The sequence below is a fragment of the Uloborus diversus genome, chromosome 6, assembly GCF_026930045.1.
Source record: "Uloborus diversus isolate 005 chromosome 6, Udiv.v.3.1, whole genome shotgun sequence".
NCBI lineage: Eukaryota > Metazoa > Arthropoda > Arachnida > Araneae > Uloboridae > Uloborus > Uloborus diversus.
The window spans coordinates 15,333,627-15,356,633 of NC_072736.1; the positions used below are offsets into that span (position 1 = coordinate 15,333,627).

Sequence of the window (23,007 nt, forward strand, 5' to 3'; positions counted from 1 at the left end):
TCGAAGCGATTTTTCGAAAATTCGATGCGGTTCCTTTTCTATTCCAATTTTAAGAACAAAACTATCATAAGATGGACGAGTACATTACGAAATTATCATAACGTGAAACCGTAATGGGCACAAGCCAATTGGCGAGATACGAAATTATCATAACGTGGAACCGTAACATGGGTACTAGCCAATTGGCAAGAAAATTCACCATACATTATTTGTAAATATGCAGGCGAACCAAAAGACCTTTTAATTTTTCTATTACGGGCAAAGCCGTGCGAGTACCACTAGTTAATCATAAAACAAAATGCGAACTTTTTTCGGTGTTTGAAGTTTTATGGAGCAGTTCGTAAGTCTCTTAATTTTCGACGGACTTTCCAGCAGTTACTCTATGCAAATCAGCACACGAAAAAAGGATTAAGAAAAACTCACCATGTCAGAGCTTGAAGATGAGGCATTGTTTTCGCCATCCTCTTTCACGTATTCAAGAATCTGTGAGAAAGAAAGAAAACGAGTAAATTAGATGACTAAAACCAAAAAAAAATTTAATAATCCATGACAAATGGTCTTTCCTAGAGTCTGCTTAATTGCTTTTGGCACCGGAGAAAAATGGCGAAAGTGGAATAATTGTTTCCTTCTGTTTAATTTCACGGTTCATGGGAGAGCGATGAGAGCCATTTTTCAGTAAATTTTAATTTGGTTTTGTACAATTAAAGTCGGAGACAGAAGCTGATAAAGAACTATTCGAAACCCAGAATTAATCTGAAAATTTTGTGACATTTCCGAAACGAAACCTCATAAAACATTCGTTTTAACTGTTCTTGAAGCTAAAACTTTGAAAGGATAATTTCATAGTAATGTGATTTTTGTTTGCATATAATTAGAGTCTTTCTTGTGCAATTAGTGTCTTTTGAACAAAGAAAGCTTTTATTTCGGGGGAAAAAATATAGTTAATTTACTTCTGCTGGCAATTTTTAACCGACTTCAAAAAGGAAGCGGTTATCAATTCATACCGTATGTATGTTTTTTTTTTTTTTTTTGTTTGTCCACTCATAGCGTCTCACCTAGTGAACCGATTTTGAGGATTCTTTTTTTAATGGATAGGGGATGGCTCAACTTAGGTCCCATTACTTTGTTTGACCATATTTGTTCTTTAGAAAAAAAGTTATGGGCAAAAAACAGTACATTTTATGCAATTTCCCTATTAAATGATTAAAATGATATTGTTGCGAAGTTCGCACTTTTCATCCGTGGATAACGGTGGCTCAGTGGTAGAATTCTCGCCTCCCACACGAGCGACCCGGGTTCAAATCCCGACTTGGACAAAGTGAATTTTACTAATATGTCGCTTCTACTGTTTCCCGTATTTTCTCGAATGTTCTATTAATTTCTGTATCTTTCCAAGTCTGGAAAGTTCCAGCACTTTCTCAAGTTGTATATAAGGAGATGTAACGTTCATTCGTGGTTCTGAATAAAGATCTCGAGTTGAGACTAACGAGTATTCGCTTCATTTGGCTTTCACATTGTCTTCGCTATCTTCATCTACGCGACAGTATGAAACTCATTGTTATAAAAGTTTGGTGCCATATAACAGTAACATTAATAGTAATTGTAATGATAATTTTGAATGAAGGCTTCTCTGGAGCAAGCATCAAATTTCTTCAAGGGATATTTCGATAATGGGGAATCTGGCGCTGTCGTCTCATTTTTGGCGTAAATAATTTTATTTTAGTAACCCTGCTGATTTATAGAAACCCTATGTGAATTATCAAAATCTTCCTTTCTTCAGTGCTATTGCTCCATAGTAGGGGTAAACCTAACCTAGAAGCGAGATGATGCAGTGATTAGGATCTGCTTAGCCTTCAAAATGCTACCATTAGGTTTGACCCAACTACTCTGTAGTATTTTTATCGTTATCATCTATGCCGATAACAGATGATCGGGGCTAAGTAAAAAAATACAGGATTGCATCATGAGCAACTTAGATGCTGTGGAATGTAAATTAGTTAGGAAAAACGTAAATGGTTATAATTAAATTAACTACGCATGATTTCCAGAGAGGAACAAAGATAAGTTTTTAGTGCCAATCGCTTCAAGTTTAACGCGTGTCAATAGTTTTGTTTTTTTTTTTAGTATGGAGCATTTTTAAGAAAAAAATGTGAAGTTTCGTAATTGCAACTTCTTATTATTTCTGAAATACCTACATTTACACTAAAAAGAATGAAATAAAAAAATTTTGAAAAAAAAATAGAACCGACTTCAAAATTGCTCTAAAAAGTGAAAAATAATTTTATTCTTTAAACACCATCGATAATGCTTTTAAACATAATTTTTGAAGTTGGCGCAAAAACGATAGATAAAATCATTCACAGCCATAACTCAAATACAACTATAAATTTAACCAGGACCAGTTTCTTCACTATCACATACATTATGCATTAATGACAGCATATTTGAATAGCGATATAAATGTTTCGTTCGTAACTTTGGATGCTTTTCTGAAAAAAAAATATGAACGAAGCATGGTTACAATGGATTTTACGTTTTGTTTTTGCGCCAACTTCAAAAATTATGTTTAAAAGCATTATCGATGATGTTTAAAGAATAAAATTATTTTTCACTTTTTAGAGCAATTTTGAAGTCGGTTCTATTTTTTTTTTCAAAATTTTTTTATTCAACATTAGTGACAGAAAAATGTATGTATGCTTCTAATCGATCTGATTTTTTACAGGAAATGCTTAAGAGCATTAATAGTTTTGAAAATGGGGTCGTTTCCAAAATTTTAAAAGTATTTTTTTCTGAAAGAACATGCTTAAAAACATAGGATCTGACCATTTTTTAAAAATAATGTCTTTAAGTTTAATATTTTTTAAAAATTACTTAAATCGTTGCTTTTTCATTATTAAACGCTTCTGCCGATGACATCTCAAATGATGAAATGCCATTCAGTGTTGCCATTCACGGAACAAAATATTTAATTCGCATCTTTAGTCACGTGTATTGGCAACGATAGGGTTGATAGCAAGCGTAGAGCGCAATTTTAATTCGCTTCTTGATTATCACAACGTGGAAACGCGATAGAAAGATGAGCCAAAGTGCATCATTTGTGACGTCATCAAAACCACGCCTGGTTTGAAAAATCGGACATTTTGAAAAAATAATTAAAAAATAACTGTTGTGAAAATAAAAGTATTTTCTGGGTCCAAGTTTTTTTTTTTTTTTTTACTTATTCTATAAATTTCAGTGACAAAAAATACTACTTTTGACTGAAGGAAACAACCCCATTGTCCAGTAGTTAATGTGCCAAAATGAAGTTCCATAGACGAATTCATTATGACTTATCTTTCATTATATTGTTACGTAGAATAAGTACACGCTATAACTGTAGCGATGAAAGCAGGTTTATTCCAAACAAGCGAACGATCAGGCTACAAGCTCACAACTGCCATCTCTCTGCTCGATAGAGGGCTTTTGTGCAGAAACTGAACATTCGATAACAATGCAAATTAAGGATATTTATGTCTATTTATATACACTGCTCAAAACAATTAAAGGATATTAAGGTTTTGGGTTGATTTGGAACCTGGAGAACTTTTTGGATGATTGATACATTATCGACAGGCGTTAGTAAACTATTTGAGACAAAAATTACATTTGTAAGGCAGGAAAAAATACTTTTTTCAACTTTTGGGTTCAAAAGAGAAAAAAAACGCACTTTGTGCGTATGAGAAAAGCGATAAAAAATTGGGGTTTTCTTAAAAGAAAATCGCTTCTAGTAGGGGGTATGGTAACTTCGGACGGCCAGCAATGTAAAACACCTCTGATTAATGGAATTAATGCGGCTATTAATGAAGGGCTAGGGTATTCTGCCCCACTCCTCCTGAAGCGCTCTTTCCGGTTCATGGAGAGTTTGGGGAGGTGGTAGGCGTCCAAAAACTCGTTGCCTAGAATGTCCCAAACATGCTCTATTGGGTTCATGTCTGGAGAACACGCTGGCCATTCCATTCGTATGATTCCTTCCGCCAAAAGAAAATCATTCATCAAGTAAGAACGATGTGGTCTGCAATTTTCGTCGATTAACATGAAGTCACCTCTAATTGCTGCAGGGTAAGGGACTACAATAAGTGTAAAGATCTCATCTCTACTTTGACGACCGGTCAGAGTTCCATTCGGAATGACATGTAGATCGGTGCGCTCATCAATGGAGATGCCAGCCAGTGGCGTAGCTAGACCCGACTTTCGGGGGGGGGGGGTTACTTCTTTTATATATATATATATATATATATATATGTGTGTGTGTGTGTAATCGCTTGGAATTTTTTCCTTTCTCTTCTCTCTTCTTTTTCTCTTTTTTTTTTTGAGACTAACTTTTCGGGGGGGTTTTTGTCCCCAAACCCCCCCCCTTAGCTACGCCCCTGATGCCAGCATGCACCATCACACCACCACCACCAAATCTGACACTTTCGGCCGCGAAAGCTGGATTGTTTCTAGTGCTAAGCTCCCTCCAGATGAAAATACGCCATTATATGGATAAAGACAATAACGGGACTCGTCAGAGAAAAAAATATTACTCCATTCATTTCTTCTCCAATTCACATGCTCTGTTACCCACTCCCTGTATCGCGACGGTGTCTCGCAGCTAATGTGACACAGACCATTGGTCGACGAGCATACAGACTTACAGCGTGAATGCGATTTTTGACAGCTTGTGTCAAAATTGTGGTGCCAGTACCCGAGCGAAGGTGTCGTTGTAGTGGGGCGGCATTCATACTTTGGTGCCTCGAAGCCGTTAAGGGGGGTCCGGGACACATTTTGAAATTTTTTTTATTATATACTTTAGAGTTTTGAAATTTTTTGCACTGATTCACCATTTATTTAATAAGCAAAATCATAACATAAATATGAAAAAAAAAAAACTTTTTTATTTAAATTTAATTCGTTTTTTTTAAATGGGGTTGCTTTAAATTGCTATAACTCAAAATATTCTTGAGAAATTTTCAATTTTTTTAAAATGAATTACGCACAAATATCTAAGCTTTAATTTTTATTCGGCGATTTTAAAAATATTGATTCAATAAAAAATAAAAACTATTTGAAGAAAAATTTCGAAAAATTCGAAGATACTTTTTTGTAAAAAAAAATCATAATTTTTGCAGTAAACGTTTTTTTCAAATTCGCCGAATAAAAATTAAAGTAAACTGTTTGAAAAAGATGTGCTCCAAGTTTCATTACTTTATCTTTATCGGTTCCTGACTAATAAGAGTTTGCATGCAAGAAATCGGGAAAAACGGCATCATGGAGAAAAACGCGTTTAAAGTTTTAAAGTTAAGTACACATTAGTTAGGCACATGAAACAAAAATAATTATATCTTTCGTTCTATTTAAGATAGAAACAAGATTCAAACGTCCTTTTATGCAGAAAAACATGGAGTAATTTTTCACATGAAAAAAAAAATTGCAAAATTTGACGATTTTTGTGTCCCGAGCCCCTTAAAGCTAAATAACTGTCTTTGTTGAGCGTTGTTGACGATCTACGACCTTGCCCTAATCTTCGGCCAGCATTTCCAGTCTCTAAAAACCGTTTCCACCTCATAGAAATCACACTTTGCAAAACACCAATAGCTTCTTTTGCCTTGACTTGTGTTTGACTTCCCTCTAGCCTGACAGCCACTTTAGAAGCTTTTGATTCCTTTAAATGAGTTCGTTGAAGGCATCGCATTCATCGAAACAACGCGCTTACTGAATGTCGATCATTATTTTCTGCTTTGTCTCATAAAAAGTTAAGAGCGAAACCTCATTCGCCGCCACTGAAACGTCATTTTCGACGTCAAACTCAAAATTTGCATACTGCGATGCTTGAAATTAAAAAGGATTTGCATTTTTAACTCCCTTCTTCGATTCTATGCAAAAAAATATTTGCTAATACTTTTTTTGTACAAAAACTTACAATATCCTTTAATTGTTTTGAGCAGTGTATTTCTACAAAATTAGAGAAATTAAGGAAAGTAAAAGGAACTGAAAAGTCAAACCTGAGGTCCGAACTTACAATCTTAGGATGTCCTGCGCTCTAGACATTCGGCCAACCGGGCGTTCGCTTGCAGCGCGATGTATGGCAATATTTATTGAGCAATCACGATTGCTTATTGTTCTCACTTGACTGTTTTGAATTCCTATGATTTTATTTTCCCTCCCTCTGCAGCACCACCGTCGATCGGCCACACGGTGCTGCTCCTCTAGCGAAAACCATCACCAGGTCACACGCATACATGCACGTACCTACACACACACACACGTACATACACCTACACACACACACACGTACATACACCTACACACACACGCATACATACACACAATTACCCACACACTCATACCTGCACACAGACAAACACATGCCTACACACTCATACAAATACCCTCCCTCTCACAAACACACATACCCCCCCCACACACGCCTACATACCAGAGCCGTGTCCAAGGGGAGGGTTTTAGGGGTTAAACCCCTCCCATTGGCGAAAAAATAATAAGGAAAATGAAGAAAATATATGTTTTTTTTTTTTTTTTTGGCTTAAATTAATTTTAATGTAAAGTTTGTGTTCAGAGTTTTTTTTTTTTTTTTTAAACTTTCTCTCTTTTCTTAAGTTTTTCTGCAATTTACAACTGTTAAAGCTTTCTCAACTGAAATAATATTTTGGAAAAACTAAGGTGGAAGAACTGCTGAATGATCTATCAATGCAAAGCATTAATATTGCTTATTGTAAGGAGATTATGATGAATTTAGCATATGTTGTAGCAATGAAAATGCATTAGTGATGGTGTTTGGTAATGTAATTTGTATCTGCAATAACCTCTTTCTTGTTTAGTTTATTAAGCATTATTTCAATTATTTAGAACATAAAACCTGATATACATTCTACATTATAAAACAATTTGTGGATAAATTTTAGTATTTATTGCAATGTACCGCATAGTAAGCAGATTTAATTAAAAAGAAACAAACAAGGTTTGATTAAAGTGAACCTGTAAAATGAAGAATTACTTTGTTCACCTGCACAGCCAAAACTATCCCTCAAAAAAAAGGGGGGAGGGTCCAGCAGCCCCTCCAGGTGTATAAACGCCATACTGGGATCGGCAATTTGTCGTAAACTAAAGGTTGTGGGGGGTTCAATTCCCCCTCCCCCAGGTAAGATTAAAACCCCTCCCTTTATGAAAATCTGGACACGGGCCTGCTACATACACACACTCGTGATTGCGAAAACATAATTTGGATTCAAAATGTCAAAATTCAAATTATTTATTATTATTTTTTTTTACATTCACGTCGTTATAAGGAGTAAGTTACCGCCCTTAAGACAGGGCTAATGCATAAATACATGCAATATAACTACAGCCCGTTTGTCACCCAGAGACTGCAGTTTCGTCCTTGTTGTGGACTCGTCTGTCTAGAATAGTCAATAACCGAGCTAGAGGTCGCTTAAATGGGGTCCTGATTCCCATGACACTCCCTCTGCATTCGCACTTGAACTATCATAAGTTTTAAATAGACTCGCATAGTGACTGTTCAGAAATTCATATAGAACTAGATTGCTTCGCTCGCCAAACCTCGTTCACCGCCCGCGGCGGCTCGAACACCAACACATCTTCGTTAAATTTGGCGCAAGCCCAACTGACAATTGATGACTTTATTGTTATTTTTATCAATTAATATCTGCGACTCGCTTAGGTTTGAAGGAGTGAGACAGGAAGGAAAGGCTTCTTCCGACTATTCACCGGTGCTAATATCGACCAGGTAGACTTTGACAGTCTGAAAGAGATAGGGCTGCAGACACACACACACAGACTTCAATAGTATAGACATGATAATTTGATACTTACCTCTTGCAGGTGTGGGTATGCAATCTGTTCCGTCTGGTTGTACCTGTCGAAAGAAATGGTGAGAGCCGAGGACTGGTCTTTGATGTGATTGCCTACAACGAACCCCAGAGGCTTCAACATCATCGTGGGCTGCTCGTCGCTTTCCAATCTGTAGGGCCACGTGCAGAGGGTGGCCTGGGCACACTTCAGGTGACCTCTGTAGTCGAAGACTGGTGTGTTCACCCAAGCTATAGGGCAAGCGTAGGCTTCCTGCAAAAATCGTTTTCTTAAAGTAGGATCGCTCAGAATGGTTGAAAAAATTAATTTTAAAATCACTCTAAAAGATAATTTTTTTAAGTTTATCTTTGGAAAGAAAATGGAATGCACTTAAAAAATAAAGCCTTTGTATCAAGTTTTGCCAAGAGCTCGATTGCAGAACAATGTCTAGTTAAATTGTGAGATTTATCAGAACAACAACAACAAAAAAAAAAATCTTACTGGGGCTTAATTTGCATAGGACCTCACGGAAGCTCAGCTCGTGCACTTTTTCCTTTTCCTTTTTTTTTTGGCAAATTTTAGCATTTTATATACAATTTAGACTATTTATGCTTAAAAATAAGTTGTGGGAACTATAGGGATCCTGTTTTTGGCAGAAATTGAGCCTTGATCTCACTAAATTGTAATTTCTTTTCTCTGACCAAAAAAAAAAAAAACGTGAGGCAAAAAGCATCTTAAGATGGATCAGTTCATCACTTCTACTCATTCTTTTTGCCGTGATGAAAGTAAATTTTTACCATAAAACGGAAGTGACGAAACGGATTGAAAAGTGAAGTAGCGGCAGAAGTTGACAACTACTTGGTGAAATACAAGGTCGGGCTATTAATTTCCAGGACTGAATTAACTGTAAGAGAACGAAAAGCTGGGGAAGATGGCGCTAATGACTGCATATTGAAGAGCGTTTTCTTGCGCATGCGCAGTGCAATCGGCTCCGTTCTGAAGTAAGTGGTTCTCGTGGAAAGATGTATTAAAACGTAGCTCTTCAACTCCTGTTGTCACCATAATGCGAACTTTTTCAATTGCTTCCAGCGTTCGTATAGACCATGTGTTTAAACCATTCAAAAGTTGAAGTGAACTTGTTTCAACATTTCGTATGTTTTCTGCAGCTGTCTTGCCCAATTTAAAGTAAAATTTAATGTAAATTCTTTGCTCCATTTTCACTTTGACGATAGGAATTTGAGAGCTACGTTTTAATGCGGTTTTCCATGAGAACCACTTACTTTAGAATGACGCCGATTGCTCTGCACATGCGCAGGAAAACGCGCTTCAATATGCAATCATTAGCGCCATCTTCCGGCTTTTCGTTCTTCTACAGTTACGTCAGTCCTGGAAATTAATGACCGCTTGTATATCATGTAAAACGCATATACAGGGTGTCCAGGAAAGGAATCCCTGATTTCAAAATTAAATATCTCGAAAACAAAGGCCGATATTGGAATAAAATAAACGGCATGTTTCTTGTGAAACCCATAAAAATCACGTACAGAAACTTGGAAATTAGTTTAAAAATTGCCAATAGGGCGCAATACACATTGTTACCTGCAATTGAAATCCCCATAAATAGTGCTGCGAAGTGGTAAGGTGCTTCAGTAGTAGTTTTGCCTCTCAGAGACACTTACATTTTCGCTAGAAATTGTCGTCCAACCTCTTCGCAGCACTATTTATGGGGACTTGTACTGCAATTACAGCGTGCAGCGCCCCCTGTTGGCAATTTTTGTTACTAATTTCCAAGTTTCTGTACATGATTTTTATGGGTTTCACAAGAAACGTACCGTTTATTTTATTCCAATATCGGCCTTTGCTTTCGAGATATTTAATTTTGAAATCAGGGAGTCCTTTCCTAGACACCCTGTAAGAAAGTAGAATGGTGGTCGTTTCAGATTTCTTGGATCAGTACGTGGCTCAAATTTGTGGATTTCCTTACCTCGAACTTCCTGAACCTCGCATTCTTCTGCGTAGGGCTAACTTCATAAATGCAAATGCACAGTTTGGCCATTCGAGGTACGTTGTGCAGCTTCAGGTCAAACTGTAAGGTTTCTTCCCATGTCGCTTTCCCATCTTCAACGAACTTATCAGAAGTGTGTACGAGATTGCTGAGGATTTCGTCGCTGTGGAATATTCCGCACTGCACCGCTATCTGCAACAGTGAAACGACCAGAGGTTACCGACAGCGACAGTCGTCAAAATGAACTCGACGTTAAATCCCGGATATCACAAATTTGCCATTTCAACTGCGCTTGCGCGGACTTAGCTGATTTCAAAAATCTTGCTAAAATTTATTACAAACATTTTAAGTTTGTTAATAAATATGAGATGGCAACAGATAAAAATTAGAAATCACAAAGCTTTCTCTGATTTAGTTTTTAGGCCTCGGTAAAGATTGAGTTTTGAGTCTTAATTACTAATGGATTCGGTGTCTGATTTTTCTCTCAATTTTTTGACCTCTGAAGAGCGTACTAGAATTGCATCATCACTTCTAATACAAAGCCGAACCCCCAACCTAAATAAAAATGTATAATACAAAGCTGTTTACGACTAACGTAAAATATCCGCAAAAGACGGATATCTGTACTCATATTCCAATCATTTTTGAAGTACACAACGTGTTTTACGTTTATGTTAAATAAATTTTTCCAAACCAATAAAAAAAGTGACATTTTTCTCTTAACATTATAAAGATTATCAGTTATTCATATCCGTAGTTTCATATAAAATATCACGAAATCACTGTGAAAATATTCTAACCGTATTCATTAATTTGTTGGGACTTCAGCTCATGCAAAATATAAACAAGCAACACAAAATCTGAAAATAGAAAGCCCAAAACCCTAAGTCCGCGCGCAAGCGCAGTTGAAATGGCAGATTTGTTTAACCGGGATTTAACTTAAGAGTCACGTAGTAACAAACAAGGGTTCAGTAAGAGACAGTCATAAGTTTGGATTTAAATAATAAGAATTTTAAGCGGGTAAAACTGATGCTGCTGCTGCCGATGAATAAGGTGCAACCATCTAGTGTTATCGAAGTGAAATTCATGAGCCAGTTGGTATCTACAAGGCAGTGGTGGAAGGTTATGAACAGCTACCTCGAGGTCAGCCGTTGTTTCATGTTCATTTGACTTTTAATAAAATTTTAGTTCTAAAAACCTTTACTAATAATAAAGTTGAAAGTCTCTCTGTCCAGATCTCTGTCTGTCAGGATCTCTGTGACGCGCATAGCGCCTGACCGTTCGACCGATTTTCATGAAACTTGGCACAAAGTTAGTTTGTAGCATGGGGGTGTGCCCTCGAAGCGATTTTTCGAAAATTCGATGTGGTTCTTTTTCTATTCCAATTTTAAGAACAAAATTATCATAAGATGGACGAGTTAATTACGAAATTATCATAACGTGGAACCGCAACATGGGCACAAGCCAACTGGCGAGAAAATTCACCATACATTATTTGTAAATATACAGGCGAACCAAAAGACCTTTTAATTTTTCTACTACGGGCAAAGCCGTGCACGTGCCACTAGTAAAGAAGAGTTGCGCATTTTGAAGACAAAAAGGGGATTTTGTCCATTTCTCATTATTTCCTCATCCTATCTGTTTCTGGGTATCGTCAGATTTTTTGATGTCTGTTACTGAGGGTCGGACCTCTTTTCAAAATTGAGCAAATAAAAATGAAATTGACTGATTCAGATGATCTATAAGCAGCCAAACCTTAGATGAGATGTAGTTGCATGAGAGATAAGTAGTTTTAAAATCCTAAATACATTAAAAGGCTCAGAAAATTGAGTCAACTTGAGAGCGATGTCTTAAGCATGTCTGTTATTGGTGCAATTACCCTATAGTGTGTCCGAGAAGTTAGCGTACTTTTACATTTCTTGTTTCTACTGCCATAAATTTGTATTGTTGCGAGTTCCGGTGCAGCTTCAAGCTTTCTTGAAAGGACGACACAGTTTTTGAGAAAAACACAGGAGATTTATTTACACTATGTACAGGAAAGATCGTTAACAATTGCTAAAATAATCATCCGCAATTAAGCAAATATCAATCAACATCGTAAACTCAACGGTTACACACGTATTTACTTCCAAATACGAAAACAACACAGCGAAATGCCTCGCAATAAACAGAGCTAATACACTCTCAGTACAACTTCTCAATCGAGACTGACTTTTTATCATGCGGGACGGCTTTTTATAGACATCGAAAGAGAACTCTCAAATATTCCACAAGATTCCCGAAAATCGTAGACCGTTATCTTATTTCTTTCCATTCACAAATTTTATCATTCGGAAATGAGGGGACCGTATACTTCAGCCGAATGTACGGGGGCTGTATATTCATTACAAGAAACTATTTACAGGTTATGTTGCTACAATAATTTTAGATGAAAGATAATTTAGTAAACGCCAAATTTAGCTGGATTACGACAAATTAATCATAAAAATAATTACTATTTACAGAATTTGTAACAGTATGTTTCTATATCAGGTCTTTTTCTCACTTTTCGATACTGGTATCCTTGCTAGTACGTAATAAATGAATGACCCCTAATGGATGTCTTTAGATATCTTTTTGCAAGGCTTCACCTAGTAATATAATAATATATGTACTGGGGTACGGGGACTTCTCGAGCACACTACAATGCAAGACACAACAACAAGACACTACAATGCACTAGAAACAGCACTGCTCAACCATGATTTCTCGAAACACTGGTGTTGAGCTTTCCAACACCTTACCCGGCTTGATGAATAGATATTGCTCAACCAGGATTTCTCGAAACACTGGTGTTGAACTTTCTAACACCTTACCCGGGTTGATGAATAGATATTGCTCGACCAGGATTTCTCGAAACACTGGTGTTGAACTTTCCAACACCTTACCCGGGTTGATGAATAGATATTGCTCGACCAGGATTTCTCGAAACACTGGTGTTGAACTTTCCAATAACTTACCACAGGTTGATGAATAGATATTGGTTGAACATCGCGTACTTTTACTAATACCATGTATCTTGCTCACCCTTATTTTGCTTTCGTAATGAAATCTATGAACATGATGTATCTTGAGCATGAGCGGCTCGTCGATGGACCAGGTAGAGACGGTGGGGATCTGCCTCCTTCTGGAGAGGGAGGCGTGTCCGTTGCTCACAGAACGGCTCCTCTGCCTCTCGATACCCTTGTCAGTTGGTTTTCGATCAGGGCAGGAGTCAACTGGAAGTAAAAGATCAACCTACGAAATACAAATACAAAAGTGACGACCAGCAACAGGCTCTGGGCCCAGCTAGACTGGTCCTAGTCAATTTACAATCTCCACTGAAGATCAATGGCCCTCCTAAAACTATCTACTCCCTTGCTCATTACCACCTCTTCCGGTAAGCTGTTCCAAGGTTCCACTACCCTGCTATAATAATAAATTTTCCTAACATCCATGTTAGCATGAGATTTAAATAGCTTAAAACAATGGCCCCTTGTCCTGTTTTCAGTGCTAAACTTCAGCCCCGTAACATCTTTCATTTTAATAAATTTAAACAAAATAGGATGTCCGCAAAGTCTTGCAATGTTGAAGAAAACTCATTAAAAATAACCGTAACAGATTTAAACAGATTATCAGCTAGACGCTCAAACTGGGTACTGTAGGAAGAGACGAGGGGTGCCGCGAAGTGTCCATGGTATCAATATTTATTTAAGGTGGGTGTGAAAAATATAATAACATTTTCACCAATGAGGTCATCTCCTCATTGATGTAGCATAGTATAAAGAACGTGACTTCATTGTCATCAGAGGCAATAACTGATGCTAAAATGTTATCAACAAGCAGTTTCTAATGGGGTTGTTTCCTTCAGTCAAAAGTAGTACTTCTAGTCACTGAAATTGATAGAATAAGCAAAAAAAAAAAATTACATGGACCCTGAAAATTCTTTCATTTTTCTAACAGTTATTTTTTAATTATTTTTTTAAAACGTCCAATTTTGCAAACAAGGCGTGGTCTTTATTAAGTCACAAATGATGCTCTTTGGCGCATTTTGTACCGCGTTTCCAAGTTATGATAATCAATTAAAATTGCGCTCTACGCTTGCTATCAACCCTATCACTGCCAATACACGTGAGTAAAGATGCGACTTAAATATTTTGCTCTGTGAATGGCAACACAGAATGGCATTTCATCATTTGTGATGTAATCGGCAAGACACGCAAACAATGAAAGCGCAACGATTTAAGTAATTTTTTAAAAATATTAAACTTAAACAAATTATTTAAAAAAATGGTTCGATTCTATGTTTTTAAACCTGTTCTTTCAGAAAAAAAATACTTTTAAATCTTTGGAAACGACCCCATTACCATTCAACTGAAACAAACATAAACCAGTTAACAGAAGTTATTACAGAAGAGTGATGTCAAAACTACCTGATCTTATTTTACAGTAAGTTTCGTTTCTACATAGGTCGCTGTAGGTTACTAGTATAAAAAGGTTATTTATTGTTCTTGAATCCTAATTTATGTTCCTAACAAGGCAAAACCGGCTTTCTTTGTTAAAACTGCTGAAAAACATAATTAAAAGTAAAATTTTCACTTGCTTAATTTTTTTCTCAGTTTTTATGATGAGTCGTCTGATGACTATGCAAAAGCTGAAGTCAATGTGGTCGCTTCCAAAATTTTAAAAGTATTTTTTTCGGAAATAGCATGCTTAAAAACATAGAATCTGACCATTTTTTAAATAATTTCTTTAAGCTTAATGTTTTTAAAAATTACTTAAATCGGTGCTCTTTCATCGTTTACCGCTTCTGCCAATGACATCACAAATGATGAAATGCCATTCAGCGTTGCAATTCACGGTCCAAAATATTTAATTCGCATCTTTACTCACGTGTGTTGGCAACGACATGGTTGATAGCAAGCGTAGAGCGCAATTTTAATTCGCTGCTTGATTATCATAACGTGGAAAGGTAGTAGAAGGTTGCGGCAAAGTGCATCATTTGTGAAGTCATAAAGACCACGCCTTGTTTGAAAAATCGGACATTTAAAAAATTAATTAAAAACAAATTTGCTGGGAAAATGAAAGTGCTTTTTGGGTCCATGTTATTTTTTTTTGCTCATTCTATCGATTTCAATGACTAAAAGTAGTACTTTTGACTGAAGGAAACCACCCCATTCAATCAAAAATGAAAGAGATGCTAGGACATAAACGTCAGGGTGGTCTTATTTTGTGCACTCACCTCATAAAATAGAGACAGACTGGGGTGCCATGACAAAGTCCTAAGTCTTCAAAAGGTGCAGCGAGTGGAAAAAGTTTGAGAACCCCTTGGCTAGAGTAACTTGGACTTTTGCCTGTTACATTGACCCAAAAAACTAAAATTCAATCGGTACTACCAATAATGATTAAGTCAAGCAAGTGCTCTCCCCTATTTGCCCCCCCCCCCAAACAAGATTTTAAATTTAGCCAACAGTGCAGCATAGCTAGTGACAAAGCCAATAAGATGCTTGGATTTATCAATAGATCTATTTCAAACAAATCTAAAGAAGTTCTTCTGTCCTTATATAGAAGTTTGGTAAGACCTCATTTGGAGTATGCTGTTCAGTTTTGGTCTCCTTATCTTAAGAATGACATTAATGTATTGGAAAGGGTTCAAAGGCGGGCTACAAGGCTAATAAATGGACTTTCCTCAATTAGACTATGATTCCAGGCTTATAAGGCTAAAAATGTAGTCTTGAGCAAAGAAGAGACCGAGAGGACATGATTCAGTTGTTTAAATTTATTAAAATGAAAGATGTTACGGGGATGAAGTTTAGCACTGAAAACAGGACAAGGGGTCATTGTTTTAAGCTATTGAAATCTCAGGCTAACATGGGTAATAGGAAAAATTATTATATTAGCAGGGTAGTGGAACCTTGGAACAGCTTACCGGAAGAGGTGGTAATGAGCAAGGGAGTAGATGGTTTTAACAGGGTCATTGATCTTCACTGGGGATTGTAAATTGACTAGGACCAGTCTAGCTGGGCCCAGAGCCTGTTGCTGGTCGTCACTTTTGTATTTGTATTTATATAAGTGATAATCACTCTCCTTTGTTTAATACAGTGAGGCCGATGCGGCCTGATCGGTAAGGCATCGAACTCATAACCGAAGGGTGCGAGCTTGGGAACCGAAGGCTTTTACTTTAGAGCAGAAATTAGTAAATGAAGGGAGCTAGTTCAATCATTTGCTAAGCAAAAGCTTGGGCAAAGACCTCAAGTCACGTGACTTAACAAAGACGAATGGTTGTCACGTTTTGCGTGAAACTAGCAAAAGAAACCTGATTTCTTCCAAAATGCTTCGCTTTTAAAATGTATCACGTGACTTGGTGTCTTCGCTTTACAAATGAAAGTTTTCACTCCTTCTATTTTATTCCTTCTCGATTGGTTGCACAGTTCTGACCTGCGTTTAAGTACACTAGGTCTTTGGTCTTTTGCACATCCGAAGTTTCAGGGCAAATCTTTCAAGTTTGTTCTCGGCAGGGCCTGATTACCACACAGGCCAACTGGGCCTGGGGCCCCATCTTCCTATGCGATCCCAAATTACTTAAAGAATTATGCATAGCATTACAATTATATGATAAATACATGTATTTTTAAAATAATAATAAAAAATTATGACTTGTTATTTTGAAAAAATCTTCCTTAAAGGAGAATTTTTATTCATTCTGCCAGTAGAAAAATGTAGGGGTCACAATAATGAGGGGCGATTAAGGGGATTCAGAAATGCATATGATAAATGATTAATACAAAAAATTCTGTGATAGACAAAGAAGCCCCCAAAATGCATTCCGATGGGCAGCAAACCTGTAAATCAACCACTGACTTCCGCTACAGTCTTCAGGGGTTCTCCAAATTGTTATGGGCCTAGGGGTCTCATTTTTAGTTAGTCGGTCCCTGGTTCTAGGTATTCGATAAAACATCTAAAATCTAAACTAACCAGTCAGTGTAATGTACCGACTGTGGCAAACAGTGTGTATAAACATTCTTTGAAAAGTACTAAAACAACCGCGAACTAGAGACATTTTTCCAGCTTAAGGAGTTAAAGTACCTCAAAAATGATGAAACGATCAAAAAAATTTTTATTGCTTATTTCAAAACTAAAAACTATTCTGAACACAGGGGAAAAGTTTCATTGCTTTAGTTCAAATACTTAAAAAGTTATGAGTGGTTAAAAAGCTATGTGTTCTTATGCGAAAGAAAAATTTTAAACTGCTTTTTCTCGATAATGGTTTTTTTGTGTTTTCGTGTCATTAGAATCCCTAAGGGTTTTTTTCTATTAAAGATACAGCTTTAAAGTAATACTTTTTGCAATTGGGGTAACATACTTGAAAAAACTGTGCATTGGATAAGCATTTTATTAATTACTCAAATGTTTAGAGCATGTTAAACCTTTAAAAAACAAATTTAAAAAAAAAACTTTGATTTTTTACATAATTAATCACAGAAAATTTTCTAATAAACTTGTAAGCAAATGAATGCACAGATATTTAGAGATGATTATAGTGATCGTTTAGCAAAAAACCTTTTTTTTTATTAGTGCAAAAATAAAAAATCCTTAGGGATTTTAAAAAATTGAAATTTTTCTCAATTTTTTGAATTTTCTAAAAAAATAGGCAATATTTTTAAATTTCGAAAAAAATTATTGATTACGAAATAAGTATGCATGTTATGGTTTCAAAAAAATATAAAATTTACTTAAATTTAAAAAAATTGTTTGAAAGGTACTGTGACCCCTTAAAAGGAGTATTTTGAAATCTGCTTAATTTAAAAGAGGTGTCAACGGCATTACTGTCACCAAGTCTTTGTTTCAAATTGAAATGCGTCATAGAATTTTTAATTTGCATTTCAGGACAAATGAGTAGTAATAAATTAATAAGTATGCATGTTATGGTTTCAAAAAAATATAAAATTTACTTAAATTTTAAAAAATTGTTTGAAAGGTACTGTGGCCCCTTAAAAGGAGTATTTTGAAATCTGCTTAATTTAAAAGAGGTGGCAGCGGCATTACTGTCACCAAGTCTTTGTTTCAAATTGAAATGCGTCATAGAATTTTTAATTTGCATTTCAGGACAAATGAGTAGTAATAAATTAATAAGTATGCATGTTATGGTTTCAAAAAAATATAAAATTTACTTAAATTTAAAAAAATTGTTTGAAAGGTACTGTGGCCCCTTAAAAGGAGTATTTTGAAATCTGCTTAATTTAAAAGAGGTGGCAGCGGCATTACTGTCACCAAGTCTTTGTTTCAAATTGAAATGCGTCATAGAATTTTTAATTTGCATTTCAGGACAAATGAGTAGTAATAAATTAATAAGTATGCATGTTATGGTTTCAAAAAAATATAAAATTTACTTAAATTTAAAAAAATTGTTTGAAAGGTACTGTGGCCCCTTAAAAGGAGTATTTTGAAATCTGCTTAATTTAAAAGAGGTGGCAGCGGCATTACTGTCACCAAGTCTTTGTTTCAAATTGAAATGCGTCATAGAATTTTTAATTTGCATTTCAGGACAAATGAGTAGTAATAAATTAATAAGTATGCATGTTATGGTTTCAAAAAAATATAAAATTTACTTAAATTTAAAAAAAATTGTTTGAAAGGTACTGTGAGCCCTTAAAAGGAGTATTTTGAAATCTGCTTAATTTAAAAGAGGTGGCAGCGGCATTACTGTCACCAAGTCTTTGTTTCAAATTGAAATGCGTCATAGAATTTTTAATTTGCATTTCAGGACAAATGAGTAGTAATAAATTAATAAGTATGCATGTTATGGTTTCAAAAAAATATAAAATTTACTTAAATTTAAAAAAAATTGTTTGAAAGGTACTGTGAGCCCTTAAAAGGAGTATTTTGAAATCTGCTTAATTTAAAAGAGGTGGCAGCGGCATTACTGTCACCAAGTCTTTGTTTCAAATTGAAATGCGTCATAGAATTTTTAATTTGCATTTCAGGACAAATGAGTAGTAATAAATTAATAATTAGCAAAAATTGTAAAATAGTTTGAAAGTGACTTATAAGTTATCACTTAAACTTTCTACTTACGCTGTATCCTGTCGGAAGTTACCAAGACCAGCTCCGGTATCTTGTCACAGGAAAGGGAATCTTGAACATACTATAAAAAGTAAAAAAAGTATTTGTTTTATTTCTAAAGACAATTTCTATTTACTTTGCACGTACTAAAAGTATGAAACGAAATGAGTTAGGGTATACCGGTGCACGTTTACGCATGGGGCACGTTTATGCAGCGCCCTTTTTTCAAAACGAATTATAACTGGAGAGCCAACAGCCGTAACAAATTGATGCTGCTCCCTAGCAAATGTCCTCGCAAGTTTTTGAGCATCAGTCGAGCTTTGGTCTAGCATGCAGAAAGAATAATCTGTTTTCTTTAAGTTGAACATTTTAAAGCTTATTGTGAATAAATAATATTTAGTTAAAAACAAACAAATATATAAATTTAGCAGAATTTTATCCTTTTTTACTTCCTTTTACAAAAAAGGAAGTATTGTATTCGCGAAAAAATTTTCACCCCAAAATCGGCCTTAATTTCTATTTTTCTCACCCCCGAATGAATGTTGAGGTTTTTTTTTCGACCCGACCACACGTGGATACATGCGTAGGAACTTACAGACACCCGAAATATCCATTTTGACGACTCCCGAGTTAATTACAACGAATTTTCTCGTGACGTCCGTATGTACGTATGGTGCGGTAATTTGGTCCCCAACAATGTTTTCAGAAACCAATTTCTAAATATATGGCTAACAATTTGTAACATTGTCATTAATCGTGTTCTTCGAATTGCAACATTTCACAAAACAACGGGCCACACGGATCAGCTTCGCGGCACCTGGGCCATAGGTTGGGCACCACTGGTTAATAATATTGTTAGGAGTGAAATTAAAAAAAAAAGGAACATTCCGGTAACATCATAAATTTTCAAGCTGTACGCGTATAATCATAGTACTGAACTAATCAGTGCGCAATGTTTCGGAAGGAGGGGCGGGGGGGAGGAGCAGCAAGAGGGGTTGGGGTCGGGACTGTCAAGGTTTTAGTTTACACTTTATGTACTAACATCGTGCAAAAATTCATCTTTATCTTAATTAATTTCGAAAAGATAAGCGTATAATCATAGTACTGCTTTTGATGGTCTAAATGCTTCGCAGAGGGTGGGGAGGAAAGCAAGAGGGGTAAGGGTCGGGAATTTGTGTTTTTTTAGTGTTTTCTTTATTTACTAACGTCCTGCCAAAATTCAGCTTTCTGTTAATTAGTTGCGACACGAAAAGAGTATAATCGTAGTACTGCTCCTGCAGTGTTTCGGACCAGGTGTGGGGAGCGGGGGGGGGCGGGACTTTGTGGTTTTTTAGTGTATACTTTATGTACTAACATCCTGCCAAAATTCAGCTTACCCCTAATTAGTTGCGACACGAAAAGCGTATAATCATAATACTGCTCTTTCAATGTTTCAGAGGGGGTGGGGGGACAGCAAGAGGGATGGGGGTCGGGACTTTGTATTTTTTTAGTGCATACTTTATTTGCTAACATCCTGCAAAAATTCAGCTTTCCCTAAATTAGTTGCGACAAAGCCTATTTTTTTTACCTTCATTGACTGGGCTAAACTCATAACCCCCAGAACGGTAGGATTTCGTCTGTGAATACTCAAAGCACCTTAGAAAATGTTAAACATTGCCAAAATTCGAAGTTACGCTTGGTCTGTGATGGAATCAGCACAAGCGGCAAAAAATGTTTTTTTTTTTTTTTTTTTTGTAGATGAGGGCTGTAAAATGAATCAAAAAGTATACCAGAACGACTTTTTATAAGTTGGTGTACTTCTGTGGACCTAAGAGCACTTCAGCACAGCAATGTAGACTGGACATTTCAATTTGATTATACACCAGTTCATATGGCCAAAAAGACAAGAGTGGTGTAAAGGCGCTATTGTTTTCCACATGATATCATCTTTAGAGTGGACGCTCTACTAGCTAAACCTCCATCCCATTTATTTATTACACTGTATGGCCTATTTTAGAGTCAAAGCTCTACCCTAAACTATACAAAAGTTTGGACTCTTTACACTAATTGCTTTAGAGGGAATGGGATTGATTAATGTAAAATACTTGCGGCCCTTGGATGAAAATTTCAATAAGCAGTTGCACCTCTGTATTACTGCAAAAGGCTGCCAGTTTGAAACCAATTAAATTTATTGATTGCTAAAGGTCTTCTCATAGTATTATATTTTGCGTCTTGTTAATTTATTTATTTTATATAAAGTTACATGGAAAATTGCTTGTCCGGGTTTGTTTTCCGCACCCTGTACATTTGGTTCGCACAGTCAGCAGAAACATAGTTGTGTGATTAAAGTTATGCCTGTTTGTTTCATAAAAGGAATAAATTCTTCACTAAGGATATTAGTTTCATTTTTTGTGCAAAAAGAATTAAATATTTTTTGATCTATATGCAAATTATATTATCATACAACAACTTGCATTATCAAAATTAGACAGTATTTGAACATACAAGGAGAGGGTGGGAGGGGGGAGGATATAGCATCAGAATTTAAATATGAGATATTTTAAATTTTATCCTTTTTGCTGAAAATTTCAATTAAAACTTCCTGAAAAGTTGAAAAAATTAAATTTTTGAATTTTTCCGAAGCGGAAATCAATTCCTTCGAAAAAAAAAACGTTTTTTTTTTCGTTTTCTTCGGAAATTTTCCGTATGTTTTCATCTCTATTCAGATGTCTTTTTTTTTTTTTTTTCAGATTTTTTAAAACATTAGTTTCTGATCAAATGACACTAAAACATTTTATTTATTAAGTAAAATACGGAATGTGAAAAACTTGGTTATAATAAATCAGTTTTGTTCAAAGGTGCAGGTATGACTATTTTTACTACTGTGCTTAGCACGGCCGTATGATTAAATTGAAACTCCAGTTTAAGTTTTGGTTCACCTTTAGAAACGATTACGCTGTTTTGGTTTGGGGTTTCTGTTGGAAAGAAAAAGAAAGACCAATTTAGCTTTTAGCTTTGATTTGGACTTAGACTGGATTGGAAAAAAGCTAAACTCAATAGCTTTCATTTTCAGATATTATCGAAGGGAAATCATACGTATTTTTCTTTCAAAGAAGTTCAATCAAGTTTGAAAACCAAAAATTACAATTATTATTTCAAGTTTCAAAGGCAATCTAAAAAGATAATGAAATTGTTATGATTAGACCACCTTACCCACATCAGTGTGCCGAGGCACACCGGTTGAGAAGCATTGAAATAGACAATCAACACACAAAAAGAGCGCACCATTATAAATTTTAAAGCTTTATTTTAGCACGGATGTAATTTAAAGTAAATTGTATAAAAGTAAAATGGCGAAATATTCAATTAGGTAGTATTTTTCAATACGTATGCTGACAAATTGACCCGTTTAGCATTTTGGAGTATGCAAAAGCTTAGGGCGCTGGTTGGTTGACCACTTACCTTGTACTGAGACAATGCGTAGGGTCCTATGATGTATTCTTCTTGGCCACAGATTTTGAGGAGATAGTCTTTGTTCCCTTGTAGACACAAAGATGGTCCCTTCATTTTCAGAAAGTGGTCGAACAACGCAGTGGAATCAAATTCAGGAGGGACGCTAACCTTGTATTTTGTCTGAAAGGAAAAAGCTAGTAAATGAATAGTGAATTTCAAAAAGAGCCTAGAATAACGAAACCTGAGGGCGGTCATTCCAAGCTCGTCAGCTTGCGAGATCGAGATGCAAGATCAACTTATCTTGCGGCTGGGTTCGAGTAGATTAGAATACTACTTTTGTGACATTTCTACGTAACAACCAATCACGTGAGCGAGAATCTCGATCTCGCAAGCTGACGAGCTTGGAATGACCGCCCAGTAACAGACAATGGTCCAGTAACAGACAGTCGTAATTTTGGAATTAAATAATAAGAATTTTAGGCGGTAAAGCTGATGTTGCTATGGCCCATGAATACGGTGCAAACATCTAGTGTTATCAGAGGAAATTTCATGAGCTAGTTGGAATTTACAAGGCAGTGGTGGAAGATTATGAGCAGCTACCACGAGATCTGCCGTTGTTTCATGTTTATTTGAATTTAATAAGGTTT

General features: G+C 35.9%; 1 protein-coding gene across 1 annotated transcript in view; it reads right to left on the reverse strand.

The window, feature by feature from the left end:
• Nucleotides 1–23,007, reverse strand: part of LOC129224238 (phosphatidylinositol 4,5-bisphosphate 3-kinase catalytic subunit delta isoform-like) — a 154,717-nt gene that overhangs the window by 50,274 nt on the left and 81,436 nt on the right. The window contains exons 4-10 of the mRNA XM_054858664.1: nucleotides 22,370–22,540; nucleotides 18,937–19,010; nucleotides 14,465–14,501; nucleotides 12,914–13,060; nucleotides 9,827–10,039; nucleotides 7,867–8,115; nucleotides 424–483 (exon numbers count right to left, since the gene is read on the reverse strand). Of these exons, the coding sequence (XP_054714639.1) occupies nucleotides 424–483; nucleotides 7,867–8,115; nucleotides 9,827–10,039; nucleotides 12,914–13,060; nucleotides 14,465–14,501; nucleotides 18,937–19,010; nucleotides 22,370–22,540 (951 nt within the window). The remainder of the gene's footprint in view (nucleotides 1–423; nucleotides 484–7,866; nucleotides 8,116–9,826; nucleotides 10,040–12,913; nucleotides 13,061–14,464; nucleotides 14,502–18,936; nucleotides 19,011–22,369; nucleotides 22,541–23,007) is intronic.